General features: G+C 44.3%; 1 protein-coding gene across 3 annotated transcripts in view; it reads right to left on the bottom strand.

Moving 5' to 3' along the window:
- Positions 1 to 19866, bottom strand: part of Malt1 (MALT1 paracaspase) — a 57706-nt gene that overhangs the window by 21338 nt on the left and 16502 nt on the right. For 2 of the 3 annotated variants that reach the window (XM_045135053.1, XM_045135055.1), the window contains exons 4-10: positions 19210 to 19369; positions 18500 to 18678; positions 17809 to 17905; positions 16848 to 16880; positions 14120 to 14146; positions 10485 to 10517; positions 4071 to 4274 (exon numbers count right to left, since the gene is read on the bottom strand). In XM_045135053.1, the coding sequence (XP_044990988.1) occupies positions 4071 to 4274; positions 10485 to 10517; positions 14120 to 14146; positions 16848 to 16880; positions 17809 to 17905; positions 18500 to 18678; positions 19210 to 19369 (733 nt within the window). The remainder of the gene's footprint in view (positions 1 to 4070; positions 4275 to 10484; positions 10518 to 14119; positions 14147 to 16847; positions 16881 to 17808; positions 17906 to 18499; positions 18679 to 19209; positions 19370 to 19866) is intronic. The other variant, XM_045135054.1, reaches the window with a different exon arrangement.

The raw sequence follows: 19866 nt of genomic DNA, 5'->3' as shown, positions 1-19866 counted from the left end.
ATGGCCTTGTGTACCTGCGTCACCTGTGAGCGCGTATGGCCTTGTGTACCTGCGTCACCTGTGAGCGCGTATGGCCTTGTGTACCTGCGTCACCTGTGAGCGCGTATGGCCTTGTGTACCTGCGTCACCTGTGAGCGCGTATGGCCTTGTGTACCTGCGTCACCTGTGAGCGCGTATGGCCTTGTGTACCTGCGTCACCTGTGAGCGCGTATGGCCTTGTGTACCTGCGTCACCTGTGAGCGCGTATGGCCTTGTGTACCTGCGTCACCTGTGAGCGCGTATGACCTTGTGTACCTGCGTCACCTGTGAGCACGTATGGCCTTGTGTACTTGCAATGGCCTTGTGTACTTGCGTCACCTGTGAGCGCGTATGACCTTGTGTCCTTGCGTCACCTGTGAGCACGTATGGCCTTGTGTACTTGCAATGGCCTTGTGTACTTGCGTCACCTGTGAGCGCGTATGGCCTTGTGTACCTGCGTCACCTGTGAGCGCGTATGGCCTTGTGTACTTGCAATGGCCTTGTGTACTTGCGTCACCTGTGAGCACGTATGACCTTGTGTACCTGCGTCACCTGTGAGCGCGTATGGCCTTGTGTACCTGCGTCACCTGTGAGCGCGTATGGCCTTGTGTACCTGCGTCACCTGTGAGCGCGTATGGCCTTGTGTACCTGCGTCACCTGTGAGCGCGTATGGCCTTGTGTACCTGCGTCACCTGTGAGCGCGTATGGCCTTGTGTACCTGCGTCACCTGTGAGCGCGTATGGCCTTGTGTACCTGCGTCACCTGTGAGCGCGTATGGCCTTGTGTACCTGCGTCACCTGTGAGCGCGTATGGCCTTGTGTACCTGCGTCACCTGTGAGCGCGTATGGCCTTGTGTACCTGCGTCACCTGTGAGCGCGTATGGCCTTGTGTACCTGCGTCACCTGTGAGCGCGTATGGCCTTGTGTACCTGCGTCACCTGTGAGCGCGTATGGCCTTGTGTACCTGCGTCACCTGTGAGCACGGTGTACCTGCGTCACCTGTGAGCGCGTATGGCCTTGTGTACTTGCGTCACCTGTGAGCACGTATGATCTTGTGTACTTGTGTCACCTGTGAGCGCGTATGACCTTGTGTACTTGCGTCACCTGTGAGCGCGTATGACCTTGTGTACCTGCGTCACCTGTGAGCGCGTATGGCCTTGTGTACCTGCGTCACCTGTGAGCGCGTATGGCCTTGTGTACCTGCGTCACCTGTGAGCGCGTATGGCCTTGTGTACCTGCGTCACCTGTGAGCACGGTGTACCTGCGTCACCTGTGAGCGCGTATGGCCTTGTGTACTTGCGTCACCTGTGAGCACGTATGATCTTGTGTACTTGCGTCACCTGTGAGCGCGTATGGCCTTGTGTACCTGCGTCACCTGTGAGCGCGTATGGCCTTGTGTACCTGCGTCACCTGTGAGCGCATATGGCCTTGTGTACCTGCGTCACCTGTGAGCGCGTATGGCCTTGTGTACCTGCGTCACCTGTGAGCGCGTATGGCCTTGTGTACCTGTGTCACCTGTGAGCGCGTATGGCCTTGTGTACTTGCGTCACCTGTGAGCGCGTATGGCCTTTTGTACCTGCGTCACCTGTGAGCGCGTATGGCCTTGTGTATTTGCGTCACCTGTGAGCGCGTATGGCCTTGTGTACCTGTGTCACCTGTGAGCGCGTATGGCCTTGTGTACCTGCGTCACCTGTGAGCGCGTATGGCCTTGTGTACCTGCGTCACCTGTGAGCGCGTATGGCCTTGTGTACCTGCGTCACCTGTGAGCGTGTATGGCCTTGTGGACTTGCGGCGTCATCTGTGAGCGCGTATGGCCTGTGTACTTGCGTCACCTGTGAGCGCGTATGGCCTTGTGGACTTGCGTCACCTGTGAGCGCGTATGGCCTTGTGGACTTGCGTCACCTGTGAGCGCGTATGGCCTGTGTACTTGCGTCACCTGTGAGCGCGTATGGCCTTGTGGACCTGCGTCACCTGTGAGCACGGTGTACCTGCGTCACCTGTGAGCGCGTATGGCCTTGTGTACCTGCGTCACCTGTGAGCGCGTATGGCCTTGTGTACCTGCGTCACCTGTGAGCGCGTATGGCCTTGTGTACCTGCGTCACCTGTGAGCGCGTATGGCCTTGTGTATTTGCGTCACCTGTGAGCGCGTATGGCCTTGTGTACCTGCGTCACCTGTGAGCGCGTATGGCCTTGTGTACCTGCGTCACCTGTGAGCGCGTATGGCCTTGTGTACCTGAGTCACCTGTGAGCGCGTATGGCCTTGTGTACCTGCGTCACCTGTGAGCGCGTATGGCCTTGTGTACCTGCGTCACCTGTGAGCGCGTATGGCCTGTATACTTGCGTCACCTGTGAGCGCGTATGGCCTGTGTACTTGCGTCACCTGTGAGCGCGTATGGCCTTGTGGACCTGCGTCACCTGTGAGCGCGTATGGCCTTGTGTACCTGCGTCACCTGTGAGCGCGTATGGCCTTGTGTACCTGCGTCACCTGTGAGCGCGTATGGCCTTGTGTACCTGCGACACCTGTGAGCGCGTATGGCCTTGTGTACCTGCGTCACCTGTGAGCGCGTATGGCCTTGTGTACCTGCGTCACCTGTGAGCGCGTATGGCCTTGTGTACCTGCGTCACCTGTGAGCGCGTATGGCCTTGTGTACCTGCGTCACCTGTGAGCGCGTATGGCCTTGTGTACCTGCGTCACCTGTGAGCGCGTATGACCTTGTGTATTTGCGTCACCTGTGAGCGCGTATGACCTTGTGTACTTGCGTCACCTGTGAGCGCGTATGACCTTGTGTACTTGCGTCACCTGTGAGCGCGTATGACCTTGTGTACTTGCGTCACCTGTGAGTGCGTATGACCTTGTGTACTTGCGTCACCTGTGAGCATGTATGGCCTTCCGCACTTGCGTCACCTTGTGCATCTGGCTTACGTCGGACCGTCTCTCCAGCCCTACTCTCACCTTCGATTCGAGAAGCTTCTCTTTCCGGTGACCACTGGGGAAACTCAAAACTCACCCAAGTGCTGAGAAGAAGAGACAGTGGACTGTTCAGCACTAAGGGACACATCTCTCACACCCTCCAAGGCTCAGGGAGAAAAGTGCAGAAAGTGGTGGCAGAGGTAAGAGCCAAAGGAAGGGGAGGAGTACTGACAATGTCTTCCAGATGCAAAGACTGGTTAGACCTGTGTATAGCTCAATGGTAGATCCCTTGCCTAGCAGACACAAGGCCCTACAAGCTTTAATGATCACGTCAGCATCAGGTGGGTGTGAGGGTACAAAATGCTTTCATGTGAGGCATCCCCAACAATACACCCTTATTAAATTCTAACTCCTACTAGACAATATCATGCAATAATTTGAAAAGGGAAACAAATACAGTCTACACTGTTACAATCTTTTATAATAAAAAATGCTCACACAGTGTACTTAGCATATATGAATGTACATACTAGTATCTGGTCATCAAGCATTACAATATGGTAGTTCTTATAGTCAATAAAATGTAAAATCATCAAACTGGCTGGCTTCAAACTCAGTGATCCTCCTACATCTGCCTCCATGGTGCCGAGATTAAAGGCATGACCCACCATACCCAGCAACAGGTAAGGATTCTAATTAGAACAGTATTATTTTGTCAAAATAAGAAAAAAGTAAAGACACCAAGCTTATTAGCTATTCACATGGGATATGATCAAGTCTGTACTTCTTATTATAAAAACAAAGACCCTTCAATAATGTTTACCTTACCTTTATCTGATCTTCAACTCTTTTTTAAAAAAAAGATATTATTTATAAGAAAGAGACAGAGACACAGAGAGAGAATGAGAATGAATGAATAAGATATGGATGGGCACGACAGGGCCTCTAGCCATTGCAAACAAATTCCAGATGCATGTGCCATCTTGTGCATCTGGCTTCATGTGCGTACTGGAGAACTGAACTAAGGTCCTTAGGCTTTGTAGGCAATCGCCTTAACCACTAAGCTATCTCCCCAGCCCCAGATGTTCAACTCTTAACCTGTATAGTAACAATGGTAGACATGAGTCTGAGAAGTATCTTACCATACACTCCTTTGTCTAAAAGTAGTAAGAACTCGTCCACAGCATTGCACATCTCATATTCAGTCAGGTCCAGCAATGAGACGACCTTGAAGTCCAGCTGTCTGAGTAAGTTGGTCAGCTCGTACACGTCTACCAAAGGGGCTTTAAGCCTGGGATGCTCCCAGTAGCCCATATTGCCTATCAAGAGGGCGACCTTGTCCTTTGCTGTGAAAAAAGAAGGGTGTCAAGATTAATCTACAGGAATGATGGCAATAGAATGAAAAACTCTGCCTTAAGACTACATTATTTCATTTCAAATAAGAGTGCATTACTACTAAATTTCCTTTCAGAACTATTATCAAATATAGACCAGGGACATGACAGGCTGAAGCATCAAACAACTGAAACTAAACTTATGGACGTGTTGAGACTCACAACAGGCTATTACTAGTCACATAATATGATGGCAATGAACACTAACATGCTTTTATTGAATCATAACAGAAGTCAGGAATTTAATATCCAATTACATTTTTTTATGAGAGGGAGAGGGGGAGTTTGGTTACAGGGGCCTCCAGGTGTGTGTACGACCTCGTGCGCTTGCATCACTGCGTGTGTCTGGCTTACATGGCATCTGGAGAGTAGAATCTGGATCCCCAGGCTTGGCAGGCAAGCACCTTAACCACTGAGCCGTCTCTCTAGCCCTCAACTCCATTTGTTTTAGAGCAAATCTAAGCAAGGAAAGTTTGGAATTAATTTTCTGTCAAACTAGGTTTTGCTGGGTAAGAAATGAGATGAAATAAAAGAAAATACTACAGAGGGAAGAGCTCACATCAGAGTGATTAAGGAAGTGGCATGAAGAAAAAACAGGAACTTCATGAGGCAGGAATTTGACTCTACAGTGACTGGGCGGACTGTCTCCTTAGGGTTGTTTTGTTTTTTTGAGGTGGGGTCTCACTCTGGCCCAGGCTGACTGGAATTCACTATGTAGTCTCAGGGTAGCCTTGAATGATCCTCCTACCTCTGCCTCCTGAGTGCTGGGATTAAAGGCATGCACCACCACACCTGGTTGCCTTAGGGTTTTAAAATTATTTTATTTATTTGAGAGACAGAGAGCGAATGAATGAATGAATGAATATGGGCATGCCACCTTGTGTACCTGGCTTACGTGGGTACTGGGAAATTGAACTTGGGTCCTTAAGCTCCATAGGCAAACACATTAATTGCTAAGCAATCTCTCCAGAACTTCTTCAGAATTTTTAAAAAATATTTTATTTACTTGTTTACTTATTTGAGAGAGTCAGACAGAAGCAGATAGAGAGAATGGGCACACAGGGCCTCCAGCCAATACAAACAAACTCCAGACACATGTACCACTTTATGCATCTGGCTTTATATGGGTACTAGGGAGTGAAGCCTGGGTCCTTACGCTTCACAGGCAAGTGTCTTAACCATTGAGTCATTTTTCCAGCCCATGATATTTTGTGTGTGTAGTGTGCATATGTGTGCACGTGTGTGGAGGCCAAAGTTTGAAGTCATGTGTCTCCTACACTGCCCTCCACCTTACTGAGACAAGGTCCCTATCTTGCTAAACCCAGAGCTCACTAATTTGTCTAGATTAACTAGCCAGTGAGCCCCACCCTGTCTCTGCCTCCCCAGTGCTGGGATTACAGAGGTACACTGCCATACCTGGCATTTATGTGGGCTCTGAGGACTTGAATTCAGCATTTTAATCAACTGAGTCATCTCTTCAGCCCCTCCTCCTAGCTTTACAAACACACATTTTCCATTTACCTAGGAAAAGACTACTTGAGGGATCGGTGATGATATGACATAAAACTTTGTTATTCGATAGCTAATTTTCTTTGTTTTAAAATATGGAAGAGAGAGAGAGAGAGAGAGAGAGAGAGAAAGAGAGAGAAAGGGAGGAAATGAATGAATGTAAAAGCATGCCAGGGCCTCTAGCCATTGCAAACAAAATTCAGATACATGTGCCACCTTGTGCATCTGGCTTTTGTGGGTCCTGAAGAAGTGAACGTGGGTCCTTTGGCTTTGTAGGCAAGGGCCTTAACTGCTAAATCATCTCTCCATCTTGATAGTTCATTTTCTGAAGTTGGCTCAACAACAGTGGGCTCTGACAGAAGCAGGTTTTTTTTTGTGGGGGTGGGGAGGATATAAAATATCTATATCTATGCCTTACAAAGTACCAGTTAGTTTAATTAGGGGTATGGCTTATTCTGGACAGCTGTGAAGGCTGGACACAACTCAGTACTCAAGAGGCTCCACACTGCACCTTTCTGGATAGACTGGGATCAGTATGGCCAAAGGGTGTAGCAGATCGACTACAGTGCTGGTCACATAAAATCACAGCAGGTGATTATACACAGTACTTGATAAGATGATGAACAACTATGTCATTGGCTTATCCTCCTATTGTACTATACTTTCCATTGTTATTTTCTACATTTGTTATATGCCATATTCTTCCATTGTTATTTCATATATATTACTATCATTTCCAGTGTTATTTTACTTGAAATGTTAAGTTCATCGGTATTTATAGCTTATATGCCTACTCAGGAAAGAAGTTTACTACTCAGCGGTGTGTGTGTAACGCCAGCAGCAGTCTCATGCATTGGGTGTGTACTGCATTTCTTGAACGCACTGCAGGAATACTGAGAACCAGGCCTAAAGTCTGTAAAAGTGCATTTCTCAAGACAGAGCTCCATCCTTCAGTAATATACAACTGCATTTGGGAAAGAATGGTTTATAACATGCAAGAGTTCATCAATTTGAGAACGATGGGTATTAAAATGCATGAATCAATAATTGTCCATAACTTGTAAATTTTCCCCAAATGGTTTTTTGTTGGGGGGGGTGAATTTTTTGAGGTGGGTCTCACTTTAGCCCAGCCCAACCTGGAACGCACACTGTAGTCCCAGGCTGGCATCAAACTCAGAGCAATCCTCGAACCTCTGCCTCCCAAGTGCTGGGATTCAAGGCACGTGCCCCCACACCTGGCTGCAAATGGTTACAGCTAACTCAGAGTACATTCTGAAAGACAATGGGTAGCTAGGTCTGTCTTACCTCGCCTAGTAGACAGGTAGTATGGTGCAGCTCACAGGCGGTGGGGAGCTGGGGGATTTAGAACAGAGAAGCAGAGACTGTGGCTGAAATCAGATGACAAAGGCCCATTCCAGGAAACTGTTTGTAGCAAAGAGAGAGGACAGAGACAGAACAGTGAAATCTGAATTAAGGAAAGAAAAGAGAAGAATAAAGAAGAATTCAAAAGGACAATGAAATAAGTAACTTATGACAGTTTTCTGATGACAATGTAAAAAGCTCCTATAAAAGCACTTACTGTAAGAGCCACCCACAAGGCTTTGGACACAAACCACTTACTGGAAAAGGAAACACTGGGGTGCAGCTCAGTGGCTGAGTGTGTACTTAGCTTATGAAGGTGCTGGGTTCAGTCTCCAGCACCAGGGGCAAAAAAGCTGGTTGATTATGCAAAAGAACAATCAAACCACTTCAGAAAAAGATTTAACTACAGGGTCCTAGACATCTTCCAAAGCTTGCTGCAGTACAGTCTTTAAAACTTGGTACAGTGTTATACTGCTAATTTCATATCTAATAATTCTAATTATTGTTACTTATCCAAAATGAGTTCATATTCCCAAACACCTAGAAAAGTGCCTGGAACATTCTTGGTGCTATGCAGCAACTGCTAAGTCAGTCTTTGGATAGTCATGAGTACTGGAACACTAGCCTTCAATCTGACTAGCAGAACTGAGCCTCCTCGTTATGCTGGTGCCTTACACGGTGACTCTGCCCTACAAACTCAAGCCTCACTTCCTCAGTTAAGCACAAGGCCTTTTGTAGTTGGGCCCATGCCTCCTGCCCAGCTGCAGTAACAGCCCAAGGGATCATGGTGTCTCTGCCCTTGTGTGGTCATCAGTGCACCTCAATCCCACGACCAACAACACAGTCTGCTATGGCACTGCCAGCAGCTCTGAGCCTTACGAAGCCCTGTCAGCTTTCACTGTGGGGTGCAGCCACCATGTAAGAGAGCAGCAGCAGCTGTCAGGACAGGATGAAGACAGTGGGGATGAGTCTTCTCCAGTGAGATGCCAGGAATGCAAACAAAACCATCCTGAACTTGTACCTCCCCTACCAACTGCCTAAAACCACACAATCCTAACAGAACCTATCTAAGAAATCCAGCCAACCCACAGAATTGTCACACAATCAAACACACTGTTTTGTGAGTCAGGTTTTGAGTAGTGTTATTAAAGTAGCAGATGAAAGCACCAGTCTAGGCCCCCAGTCCTTCCCTAGGACTCTGCTCTGCACAAACACCGACACGGTTATTCCACCCACACCGCCTACTTCACGTGCCCGCCTCACTGCACCTTCCCTTCTGCCTCACTCTCATGTACCGTGTCTACACGGGCCCCTCCCACTTACCCTCGACACAGATCTTTCTGACTCTCCTAGACGGATCTCATCAGCACCTTTCCGGAACAATTTTAGACTCTTTCCTCTTTCTACTATGGCATGCACTCACACTGCTGCTCATGCACTAGCTGCCCAGCTAAGGCACCAGCACTGAGTCCAGGAAGTACGACTCGTTTTCTCTTGTTACAAGGGTATCACAGACAAAATAAATGTTTGGTGAGTTTCAGGGAAAAAGTTCACCTGACCATCAGTTATCTTGATTCAGTGAAGACAAGTTTGAGAAGCACCACTCAACAGAACGGAGCTGACAGGAGCCATGGAAGCACGGGCACCTGGGACCAACCCTAGTCTACCTGTCAACCATGTCGTCCTAGCAAGCTCTATTCAATACCTACCTAAACCTTCATCTGCTAAAACCAAGGAAACAATTTCTATCTCAGGGGTTAATTATACATTTCATCAAAGGAAAACAAGTAATTATTTTTATTCAACCATTTTAAATAATGAATCCAGTTATAATCCGAGTTTCTGTTTTCTTCCAACGAACTCAGTGAATCGTAAAGCCTTGTCTCCTTATTTTCTCTGTTCACTAACTTTTTCAAGGGCCCCCTTCCTGCGCCCTATGAGTCTTTTATTCCGTGGTTAATTCCTCCAATTCCCAACTCTTTCTCTCCAGAAGTGATATCTCTGTAAAACTCTACTATAGTGCCTGGCACGTTCACATGGTATCAGCCTGCCTTCATCTCAAAGCCTTGTTTTGCTACAGAAAAACCACATAACTGATCTATACCATATACTCTTTTTTATTTTTTTATTTTTGGTTTTTTGAGGTAGGGTCTCACTCTGGTCCAGGCTGACCTGGAATTAACTCTGTCATCTCAGGGTGACCTTGAACTCATGGCAATCCTCCTACCTCTGGCTCCCGAGTGCTGGGATTAAAGGTGTGTGCCACCACGCCCGGCTATACCATATACTCTTGATTTTAAAAGTTTTAAAAATACCAGGTGCTGGGATCAAAGGACTACATGCCCAACTCAAGGGACTTTCTGCCAGGATCAGGATGCTGACTACTTCTGCTCCTTTAAATGTTAATCTGCTAAACTGTTTTGCATGTGTGCATATCTGTGCTCACATGCATGTGCACACCTGTGTGTGAAGGCAGAAGGTCAACACTGAGTGACTATCACTTCTGTACTGTTATGAAACAAAAGTTTCTCACTGAGCCTGGAACTTACAGATTCTGCCAGATAAGCTATCCAGCAAGTCCAAGGAACACCATCTTTGCCTCCCCAGTGCTGGGATTACAGGTGTGTGCCCCACCATGCCTGGCATTTTGTATGGCTGCTGGGATGCTCACTTATATGGCAAGCACTTTTTTTTACCCACTGAGTTATCTCCAATTCCTGTGCTAATCTTGTATGTGTGAATGCCCTGAAGCATCTCTGCTTTTGTTGGGTTCTCTTCTATTTTCTTCTCCATGGCATTCCTTAAGTGCCGCTGCCCATCACAGCAGATTCTACACCCTCGCCACTCAGAAAACGGGGAAGCAAGCCCCAAAGCTGCAGCCGCAACAGCACTTCCCTCCTATCTACCCCACTGGGAGATGGCGAGGGCATGTCTTCCTCTACTCAGCTATACAGCATGCATAATTCTTCTTGTTTACATGTCAGAAACACAGAAATCACTCCACAGATGTTGATCTGACCCCAGAAACAAAATTAAGTAGATCCAACATTGTCCAAATGCTTATAAAAACAACCAAGTCAAATACCTTAAATCCCTTCATAGTTGTCACAAATTTGGAGTTAAAGCTGGGTGTAGTTAATCTCAGCATGTAAGAGGCTAAGGTAGGGAAACTGCCCTGAGTTCAGTACCAGCCAAGTACTAGAGTGAGACCCGGCCTCAACCACAACAAGAACAGGAGGCGGCGGCAAGTAATGTAACTGTATTTGATTATGGACTTGAAACTCTACTCACCAAAAGGCTGGTCAGCTGTTTGCTCCTTATCATCTAAATGGAGACCACAAAGCAAAACAGATGCTGTTACTCTCCACGCATGTCCAGAGCTGGTGACAGACACAGGACGAGCAGTGGATGCGCACAGCAGGTCAGACAGCAGAGGGGACTAAGGGGATGACGGGCACTAAGGCAGGTTTCATGTCACACAGCACAGAAGGGCAGTGTAAGCACAATTACATGCTTCAACACAGGAAGCACTGGAAGGTCCTCAACAGTCGTAATATCTGGGACAGAAATGCTAGTTACTCAAAACTTGATCATTATACATGATACTTTATATGTGTGTCAGGTTACAACATTGCACTTCATAAATACACATAATAAGAGAAAATATAGAATATAGTAGCTAATAGCTCACTCAGAATGGGAATCTTTGACAAAAACAAAGATGGACAGAATTGGAATCTAGGAGACTTACTCAGGAACTAGCGGGGTGATGCTCATGTGTGTCAGCCACAGTCTGAACAAGGCAGCAGCTTAAACAAGTGGCAGCAGTAGTTGTCAACACTTACTGACACCGTGGCTGGCACGGCCCTGTGTGCTTTATGTGCAGCAGATTTAACGAAGCCTCGCTCTCCTGGTGAAGCATGCCTTATTAACTCCATTATATGTTAAGGAGACTGAGGCATGGAGAGGTTAAGTCACTTACCCAAAGCTGTCAGATTAGTAGTGATACGTGGATTCTGACTTAGCAGTCTCAGTCCAGAGTCTATGCTTTCATCATTATTATATTTAGAACGGAATGGCACTCAAGTACCACCAAAAAGAGATGCTTGGGAAGATGCAACTCAATCCACTGTGTGTCCACTCTGGGGAGGGGAGCTTATTTGCACGTGTAGTAATCTAATGCTAAGGGAGCTGTGGGGGTTAGAATCAGGGGTCCCCCATAAACTCAGGTGTTCTCAATGCTAGGTGCCCAGCTGATGGAGACTTGGGAATCAATGCCTCCTGGAGGGAGGGTATTGTTGGGGGCAGGTTTATGGGTGTACAGCTAGTTTCTCCTTGCCAGTGTTTGGCACACTCTCCTGTTGCTATTGTCCACCTTATGTTGGCCAGGGGGTGATGTCCACCCTCTCTCTGCTCATGCCATCATTTTCCCTGCCATCATGGAGCTTCCTCCTCGAGCCTGTAAGCCAGAATAAACCTCTTTTTACCCCGTAAGCTCCCCTTGGTTGGGTGATTTCTACCAGCAAAGCGAACCTGACTACAATAGGAGCCTATTATTATTTTGAGGTAGGTTCTCACTGTAGCTCAAGCTGACCTGGAATTCACTATGTAGTCTCAGGCTGCCTCAAACTCACAGTGATTCTCCTACCTCTGCCTCCCAAGTGCTGGGATTAAAGGCATGTGCTAACATGCCCTGCTTAAAAAGGTTTTGTTTTTTCCCAAGGTAGGATCTCACTCTAGCCCAGGATGCCCTGGAATTCACTAGGTAATCTCAGGATGGCCTCAAACTCACAGCAATCCTCCTACCACTGCCTCCTTCAGCAACATCCTACCGGCGTGCACCACAACTGGCCACTGCCTCCTGAATGTTGGGATTAAAGGTGTGTGCCACCATGCCTGGCTAAAAAGGTTTTTTAAAATTCATTTTCATTTATTTAGTTGAGAGTGACAAAAAGAGAAAGAGGCGGGGGGGGGGGTAGGGAGAGAATGGGCACATCAGGGCCTCCAGGTACTGCAAACAAATTCCAGACACGTGCGCCCCCTTGTGCATCTGGCTAACATGGGTCCTGGGGAATCGAGCCTTGAACCGGGGTCCTTAGGCTTCACAGGCAAGTGCTTAACCACTAAACCATCTCTCCAGCCCTAAAAAGATTGTTTTAAAAAAGTATTTTATTTATTTATTTTGAGAGAGAGAATATAGGCATGCCAGGACCTCCATCCACTGCAAACAAACTCCAGATGAATGCACCACTTTGTGCATCTGGCTTACATGGATTCTGGGGAATTGAACCTGGGTCCTTAGGCTTTGCAGGCAAGCACATTAACCACTAAGCAATCTCCCCAGCCCTTAAAATAGTTTTTTTTTTAAAATTATTTTTATTTGTAAGGATAGAGAATAAATATGAATGAATGAATATGGGCACACCAGGGCTTATTCCCACTGAACATGAACTCCATATGTAAAACCACTTTGTGCATCTGGATTTATGTGGGTACTGGGGAATCGAACTCAGGCTATCATGGTTTGCAAGCAAGTGCCTTGAATCACTGAGTCTCCTCCCCAGCCCCCACACGCAGCTTTTTCTGTGAGTGCTAGGGATTAAATTCAGGCATCTTAGGCCCTCAAACTTGTACAGCAAGCACTTTTACCAGTTGAGCCATTTCTCTACCCTCAATCATTCTCTTTTTAAACTCAAGTATTTGGTCTCTTAGAATCTTGGAAATAAGGAGAATAGGGCCCAAAAAGTGTTATAGCAGTCATAAATATGTCTTTATGCAATAATTTTGACAATGTTTGATAGGAGCCAAGCAAATACAAATTTAGAAAAATAGATTCTATCCAAGCCAAGGAAATGATTACTAGAATGGTTCTCCACAAACAGTATTTGGCTTTGGGTGTTTGAGGGATTATCAAGATCGGGGTATGTGAGGGGAAAAGACCCTCGTAACTATGGGTGGCCTCAATTCACGAGCTTGAGTTCTGTACTGTTTAAAAAGGAAAGAGCTGGCTGTGCAAAACCATCCACTTCTCTCTGCTTCCTCGCTACTGTAGCTCAATGTGATCAGCTTTGCTTCAAGCTCCTGCCTCCATGTCTTCTCCACCATGATGGACTGCAACCTGGGAATACACACTGAGATAAACCCTTCTTCCACTGATTTGTGTCAGGTATTTTGCCCCAACAATGAGAAGGTAACCAGTATAGAAATTGGCACTGAGAAATAGGTCACTGCTGTGATGAGCCTGACTATGCGGTCCATATTTTTAGAACTGGTTTGTGGGGAAAAATGTGGGAGAGTTTAGAATTTTGGGCTAAAAAAGCCTTTGAAACTGGGGGTGGGGGTACATGCCTTTAATCCCAGAACATGGGAGACAGAGATGGGAGGATCTCCATGAGTTCAAGGCCACCCTGTGACTACAGAGTGAATTCTAAGTCAGCCTGGGCTGAAGAGAGACCCTACTTCAAAACAAAACAAAAAAGCCCTTGAATACTATAGGTAAACTTCAGTGGGTTATTCTGGTAGAAGCCTAGCTCGTGTGTTTTCAGAGGAGGGCAAGGGCTTCTGATCAGAAAGGTCACAGAGTTCTGCAGACTCCTGTCACTGTCAAGTCTCTGCTTCAAGTGAAGGGTCCTTCTCAAGCACTTCTGAGGCCTTCCATGTCTGACCAGTTAAGACGTGATGTGTCATTCCTTCAACCATGCTTCCTGTCTTTTGAATTAAAGGTCACGAGCTGCCTTTATTAACAGGGACAAAGCACTGATATTTTGTTACCTGTAATATGCTTTAGTTACATGAAATTGAACTCCCATAAGTAGTGATTTCAACTCCACTATACTTCAACAAACAAAAAGTGACTAGGATTATATATATAGCAAGAGAGTCTATGGCATGTTGATAATAATCTAAAACTTTGTTATAATACTTACCAGAATGTCCAAAATCATTTAATTCATCTAAAACAAAAGAGAAAATAGATGAATCTTACTTCCAGGCTAGTGTAAATCATAAGACTAAGCAAAGCAGTGTTTGAGCTATTAGGTCAAATTACAATGTTTCATCACTTTAGAACTTGTCAGAGTTAATGAAGATGCCATAGTCATACTGAACAGGCAAGAATACTGCTGTAGACATCATTCAGGACTTCTACGCTGCTGGTGCTTCGATTAAATTATGAAAGGCTAAATAAATAACTCATAATTTGTTCAAAGTTTTGATTCTGGACAAATACGGACAAAAGCAGCCAAGACTGGTCTATCAGTGGTCTCAACTACAAACTTCTCGAAACAAGTAACAACCTCGAAACTGCCTTTTTCTTTAGAGTACCTGAGGACAGCGACGAGATGCTGGGGGTTTGCTTCGGGGAGGGTCCTGCGCTGTGGACACTGCCGAGGGCCCTGGACATACATGCCCATCTTGGCTTCTCTACTAACTACAGCACCTGGCATTAGTACACTGTATTTACCACAACTACTGAGCCATTCATTTCTTTTGTTCCAAACTCTTACTTAGGATACATGTTTTCTGTCTCTCTAGATCCCTTTTGGTTTGACAAGTGCTCAGATACCCCTTGATTTTGATGACTCTTGACAGTTCTGAGGAGTAACTGTCGAGGTATTTTATACAATGTTCCTCAACTGGGATTTGTCTGGTAAGTTAGACCAATAGATTCTCAAGGTATGGTGTGCACTGGAGAGGTAGAACTACTTCAGAATTAACCTATATGTCCCAATCATCTTATTATACCTAAAAGACAGTTAAAATAATCCAAGCAAATGTTTATATTATAGCTACTATCATTTTTCTTTGTAAATTTTATGAAGATTAAAAATGATCATGAATAATAAATTGCAAATGTTAGAGTGTTCATAAAGTCTTATATAGTAACTAGTATTTATATTCTTTGGTTTATTTATTTGAGACAAGAGTCAATATTTAGCCCAGGTCGGCCTTGAACCTGAAATGCTCCTGCCTCAGCCTCCCATGTACCGAAATTACAGGAATGAAACCACCATTGCTTTCTAGGAATATATTTTCATCTTCATATATAAAATCAGTCTCAACAAGTCCCTCTCAGCCAGCACATAGCATGTGTGCAATTTTTTCTGCCCTCAGCTATATAGACTTGATGCATTTCTAGACAGAAGTCAGCACTTCCTCCCACTGCTCTGAAGTGAAGGCTGTGGCACACATCTAAGAACCTTGCTGCTTGTGCCACCCTCTGCATTTTGTCCTGGGTCTCCTCGTACTCAGCCTGTGTGCACCCCCATTACAGTCACCGCTCGTGATGCTCCACTCGCCTAGACACCCCCTGAGCTGCACCTACTGAACCCCCCTGTCCTAATAACTTTTAATACGATGCCCAAAATGAAATGGAAGATGCTGCAACTTTAGGTGAAGAGAAGATGCGATATGAGATACTGTTTGCAATATATGTTGATCAACAACTAGAAAAAGTCTCAATTTTGTAGGCTTTTGAGAAAAAGTGAGATCTAACTGTTCCATCTAAAATTTCTGGAGCAACTTCATAACTAAATTTTCATCTCTGTGTTCTAAAAAGAATTATTTGAAAATGATTAATAGTTTTTACTGCTGGAAAGAAGTGCACGCTGAATCATGGTGGTGCACCACTAACTCTGACACCAACTGCCCTGCTCCCTTACGTTCATTCTCAGAGTCGCCAGTGCTGGATGTTTACAAAGAAAACACATAATTAGGCAAAAAAGAAGAGATAAGAAGGGTTTGATCAGAATTTATTTAGAGGATTTCCCTCTGTAGGATTAACAGATTGTGGGATTGGAACTCTTTATTCATGAGAGAATGACTGTTCACAACTATAGGTTAAGAGAAAATCAGTAATTATTAGTATTTTTAAATGCTACTATAGAGATGTGCAAGACAGGAAACCCAAGAAACATGATTTAGCATAATTATTTTACTTTATTCAACAGAGTCCAAGATTATGTAGTAATCTGAAGAGGCAGCAATTGAAAAAATACTTTGCTATCCATGATCCTTTTTGCAAATCAGCGTGACCTCACACTAAGGGAAAGTACTCTCATCTTTAGAATTTATTCAATACAATTCAAATACAATGTTCTAGTTAATTGAAACAAATTAGAAGTTCATGTTCAAATAGATTCCTGGTTCTCTTTCCACAGTGAAGGTAACATGTAGACTAACCTAAAACTTCAGCTTCAAAGATCCTTCACAATATTATTTTCTGAATATTTAATGCTTGATAAAGTATGCTGAATGATATATCTATCCTGGAACTTTACTACTCTACTAAACTACTAAACTACATTTGCATTTTGGGAGAATCATATCATGGTTAAGAAAATAGTCACGATAAGACCACTATTATTATGAATTTTACTGAGATTCAAAATTAACATTAAAAACTGCTAATCATTATTCCAAACATGTTATGAAGGAGCTTTGCTTCTTATGTATAACAGAAAATCAACTGAAGACTATTGCACTAGTGTGTCAGTTTAATAGTATCTGTAGAAACTTATAAGACATGATATTCTTCAATCAAAATAATTTCTTAAAGCTAGTATTTTTTCCATCACTGCACTCAGTGAATTAGAACACTCCACCAGTCCCCAGAGCATGCAGGAGGCTTGGTCTCGAACCAAAGGATCACACTACCTTCAGTGCACTCCACTGCCTCATCTGTTCTTCCTTGTGTGTCAGAGAAAACAAATTTGAACATGCTGTAACTCGTCATGTCAGGAACAGCAGCCATTATGCAAACAGAGATAAGAATCACAGCCCAACACATGCATCAACATTTCTTACTAGCAACATAACTATGACTTCAAAATTCACAATTCAGTGCGGAGAACGCTAATGACCAAACTTTCCTTTATGTGTCTGAGTTTTTCTTAGGTTTATTAAAGACTGTTTCCCCAAGTCAAGCTTTTTGTAATATATAGTCTTAAGAAATATATTTTGATACAAATATTTAAAATAAATCATCAAATAATCTGAAAAACTTGCTTTATTCAGTTTTTTACTATTTATATGTGAACTTAATGATTTTAGTATGCATTCTCTAAAATTTTTAAAAAATTTTTAAAATATTTATATATTTGCAAGCAGGGAGAAAAAGAGAGAGAGAGAGAGAGAGATGGGGGGCAGGCGCACAGAATGGGCACAGCAGGGTCTCCAGCTACTGTAAACAAACTCCAGATGCATGTGTCACCCTGCACATCTGGCTTTATGTGGACACAGGGGAATGGAATTCAGGCTGTTAGGCTTTGCATGCAAGCGCCTCAGCACCAAGCCATCTGCCTGCTCTAAAATTTCTTTTTCTTTTTGGATTTCCGAGGTGGGGTCTTGCTGTAGCCCCAAATGACTTGGAATCCACTCAGGGTGGCCTTGAACTCACAGTGATCCTCCTACCTCTGCCTCTTCAGTGTTGGGATTAAAGGCATGCCCCACCATGCCTGGCTGCATTCTCTAAAATTTCTATGTACATAATATAACTTGATATTCAACATACTATTAAATGGTACAGGGTAAATAGCAGACTCTCCTTACTTAAATGTTTCAGGTTATATCGCTTACATTATGTCCTACATATCCAACACTACTTAATACTGCTTACCTACGACGACTTCTACCTTCTTACTATCTTGACTGTCTTGATCATTATATACACGACACCAGTAGGTTCCCTGATGTTCGAAATCCACATAAGGCACCTGGATCAGTGTCAGAACACATACATACGTATTTATCTTCAGTGGTCTTAGAGAAAAAGTCAATTTGTGTTTTAAAAAAATTTATATATTTCGTGAGTGTGCATGTGTGAGAGGGGAGCCCCAAGGCCTCTTTCTGCGGTGAATGAACAGTAGATGCTTGTGCCACGTTCTGCATCTGGCTTATGTGGAGCTTGGGAATTGAATCTGGTGTGTAGTAGGCTTATTTGTTAGCAAATGGCTTTAACTGATGAGCCCTCATCTTGTGTTTAAAGATATTTCTAAAATACGTATGTAATATTTCTAAAGACTTTAGATATTCTTAGATTCTATCTCCATTCATTAGGCTAAATATTAGCAAACAAAATGATATAATGATTCTAATTGTTATGTTTGGTGTGACAGTATTTGATCATTTATACTAAAACTTGGGTTGAAAACCTAGCACTTTTACAAATATTAGGAACCAAGTAATAGTATATCATAAGGGCCTTAAAAGTACTGAAAATATTTAAATACTCTAAATAATGAGTTTAACTATTCTCTTTCCATTTTAATTGTACCATGTCTTACATGATAACTAAATCAACTACCTACCATGTACAGCCTTTTTGTCTCCTGGGTGAGTGGTGATTCATTTTTGAACCATTGGTAGTGAGGAATAGGGCTTCCAACAGCAACACACTGCAAAACTAATGTGCTGCCTGGCACCAGCTTTTGTGACCTTGGTTCAACACAGATTTGCAACTTGGATTCTGAGATGCCATCCCAACTTCCTTTAATTAAAAGAAAATGAAAATCTCTGGGTTACACAAATTAAAACTTTCCTATAATTTAAAGCAAACAGTTTATCTAAGTTTATACCTCAGGTTTTACTTTTTGTTGCTGTTGTTTGTTTTTCGAGGTAGGGCTTCACTGTAGCACAGGCTGACCTGGAATTAGTCTCAGGGTAGCCTTAAACTCACAGTGATCCTTCTACCTTGGCCTCCCAAGTGCTGGGAATAAAGATGTGCATCAGCATCCCCAGCAGGTTTTACCTCCTCCTAAACTATTCACCAAACTCTACTCCTTGAAATACTAAGATATGTTCCACAGATAAAAGAATGTTGTGGGCAGAAACACTTAGAAATTCTGGAGTAAGCAACGGTAACAGGCAGGCATCCTCAAGAATATAGAAATGATGGAGAGAAGCTTGAGTTATAGACGCCACTTATAAAGCTACAGGGTCATAAAAGCCAGCAGGTTTGACGAGCTCAGTATCAGGGAAGAGGCAGAGGTCTCATCTTAAGGGATTTTCAGTCACTTACCCTGGGAAGTTTCTGTTACTTCTGTCACATCATAAACATCTAGCTGTGACCACTGGCTAAATTCAAAGGTGGAATTATTATTAACTCGACAGACATAAAAACCAGCGTCTTTTACTTGCACTGCATTAAAAATCAGTTCTGAAGAATTTCCATATGGAATCTGTGAAACAATCAGTAAGAGGATGTGAGTGAATGATTCGCAAAAGCACACTTACGAAACATGCTGAGCAGAATCTGTGACTTCATTATAGTTTTGGAAGCATGTTATTTTTAAGTTCTCACTGGCACATGCCCATCTGTTGTGCAACCAGACAGTTCAACCGCGCAGACGGAAGGCACGTGACTGCGCTTTTGTGAGGAACAAGGAGCACGACAATCAATACAGTGCAGGACACAACAGTCAGACCAGTTACTAATTTCAGTTCTGACCAGCTATGAATGCATGGACGAGAAATTCTTTTACCTCGGGATCTCCTGTTCTCATCCACAACATTCTGTAAGCCCTCCTTGACCCAATCCTGCGCAGCTTCTTTCAAATCTCCACTTTGTGGCAAGCACAGCAGGGATGGGAGGAATGGCTCTCCCCAGAGAAGAGCTGTCGCCAGAGCCGCAGCATCGACTTTCGCTGCACCTAGCACTTTCTCAGCTCTGCTAGTT

Source organism: Jaculus jaculus, chromosome 15 (genome assembly GCF_020740685.1).
Source record: "Jaculus jaculus isolate mJacJac1 chromosome 15, mJacJac1.mat.Y.cur, whole genome shotgun sequence".
NCBI lineage: Eukaryota > Metazoa > Chordata > Mammalia > Rodentia > Dipodidae > Jaculus > Jaculus jaculus.
Note: the sequence above shows the minus strand (reverse complement) of the source record. Positions and strands in the feature narration are given on the sequence as shown.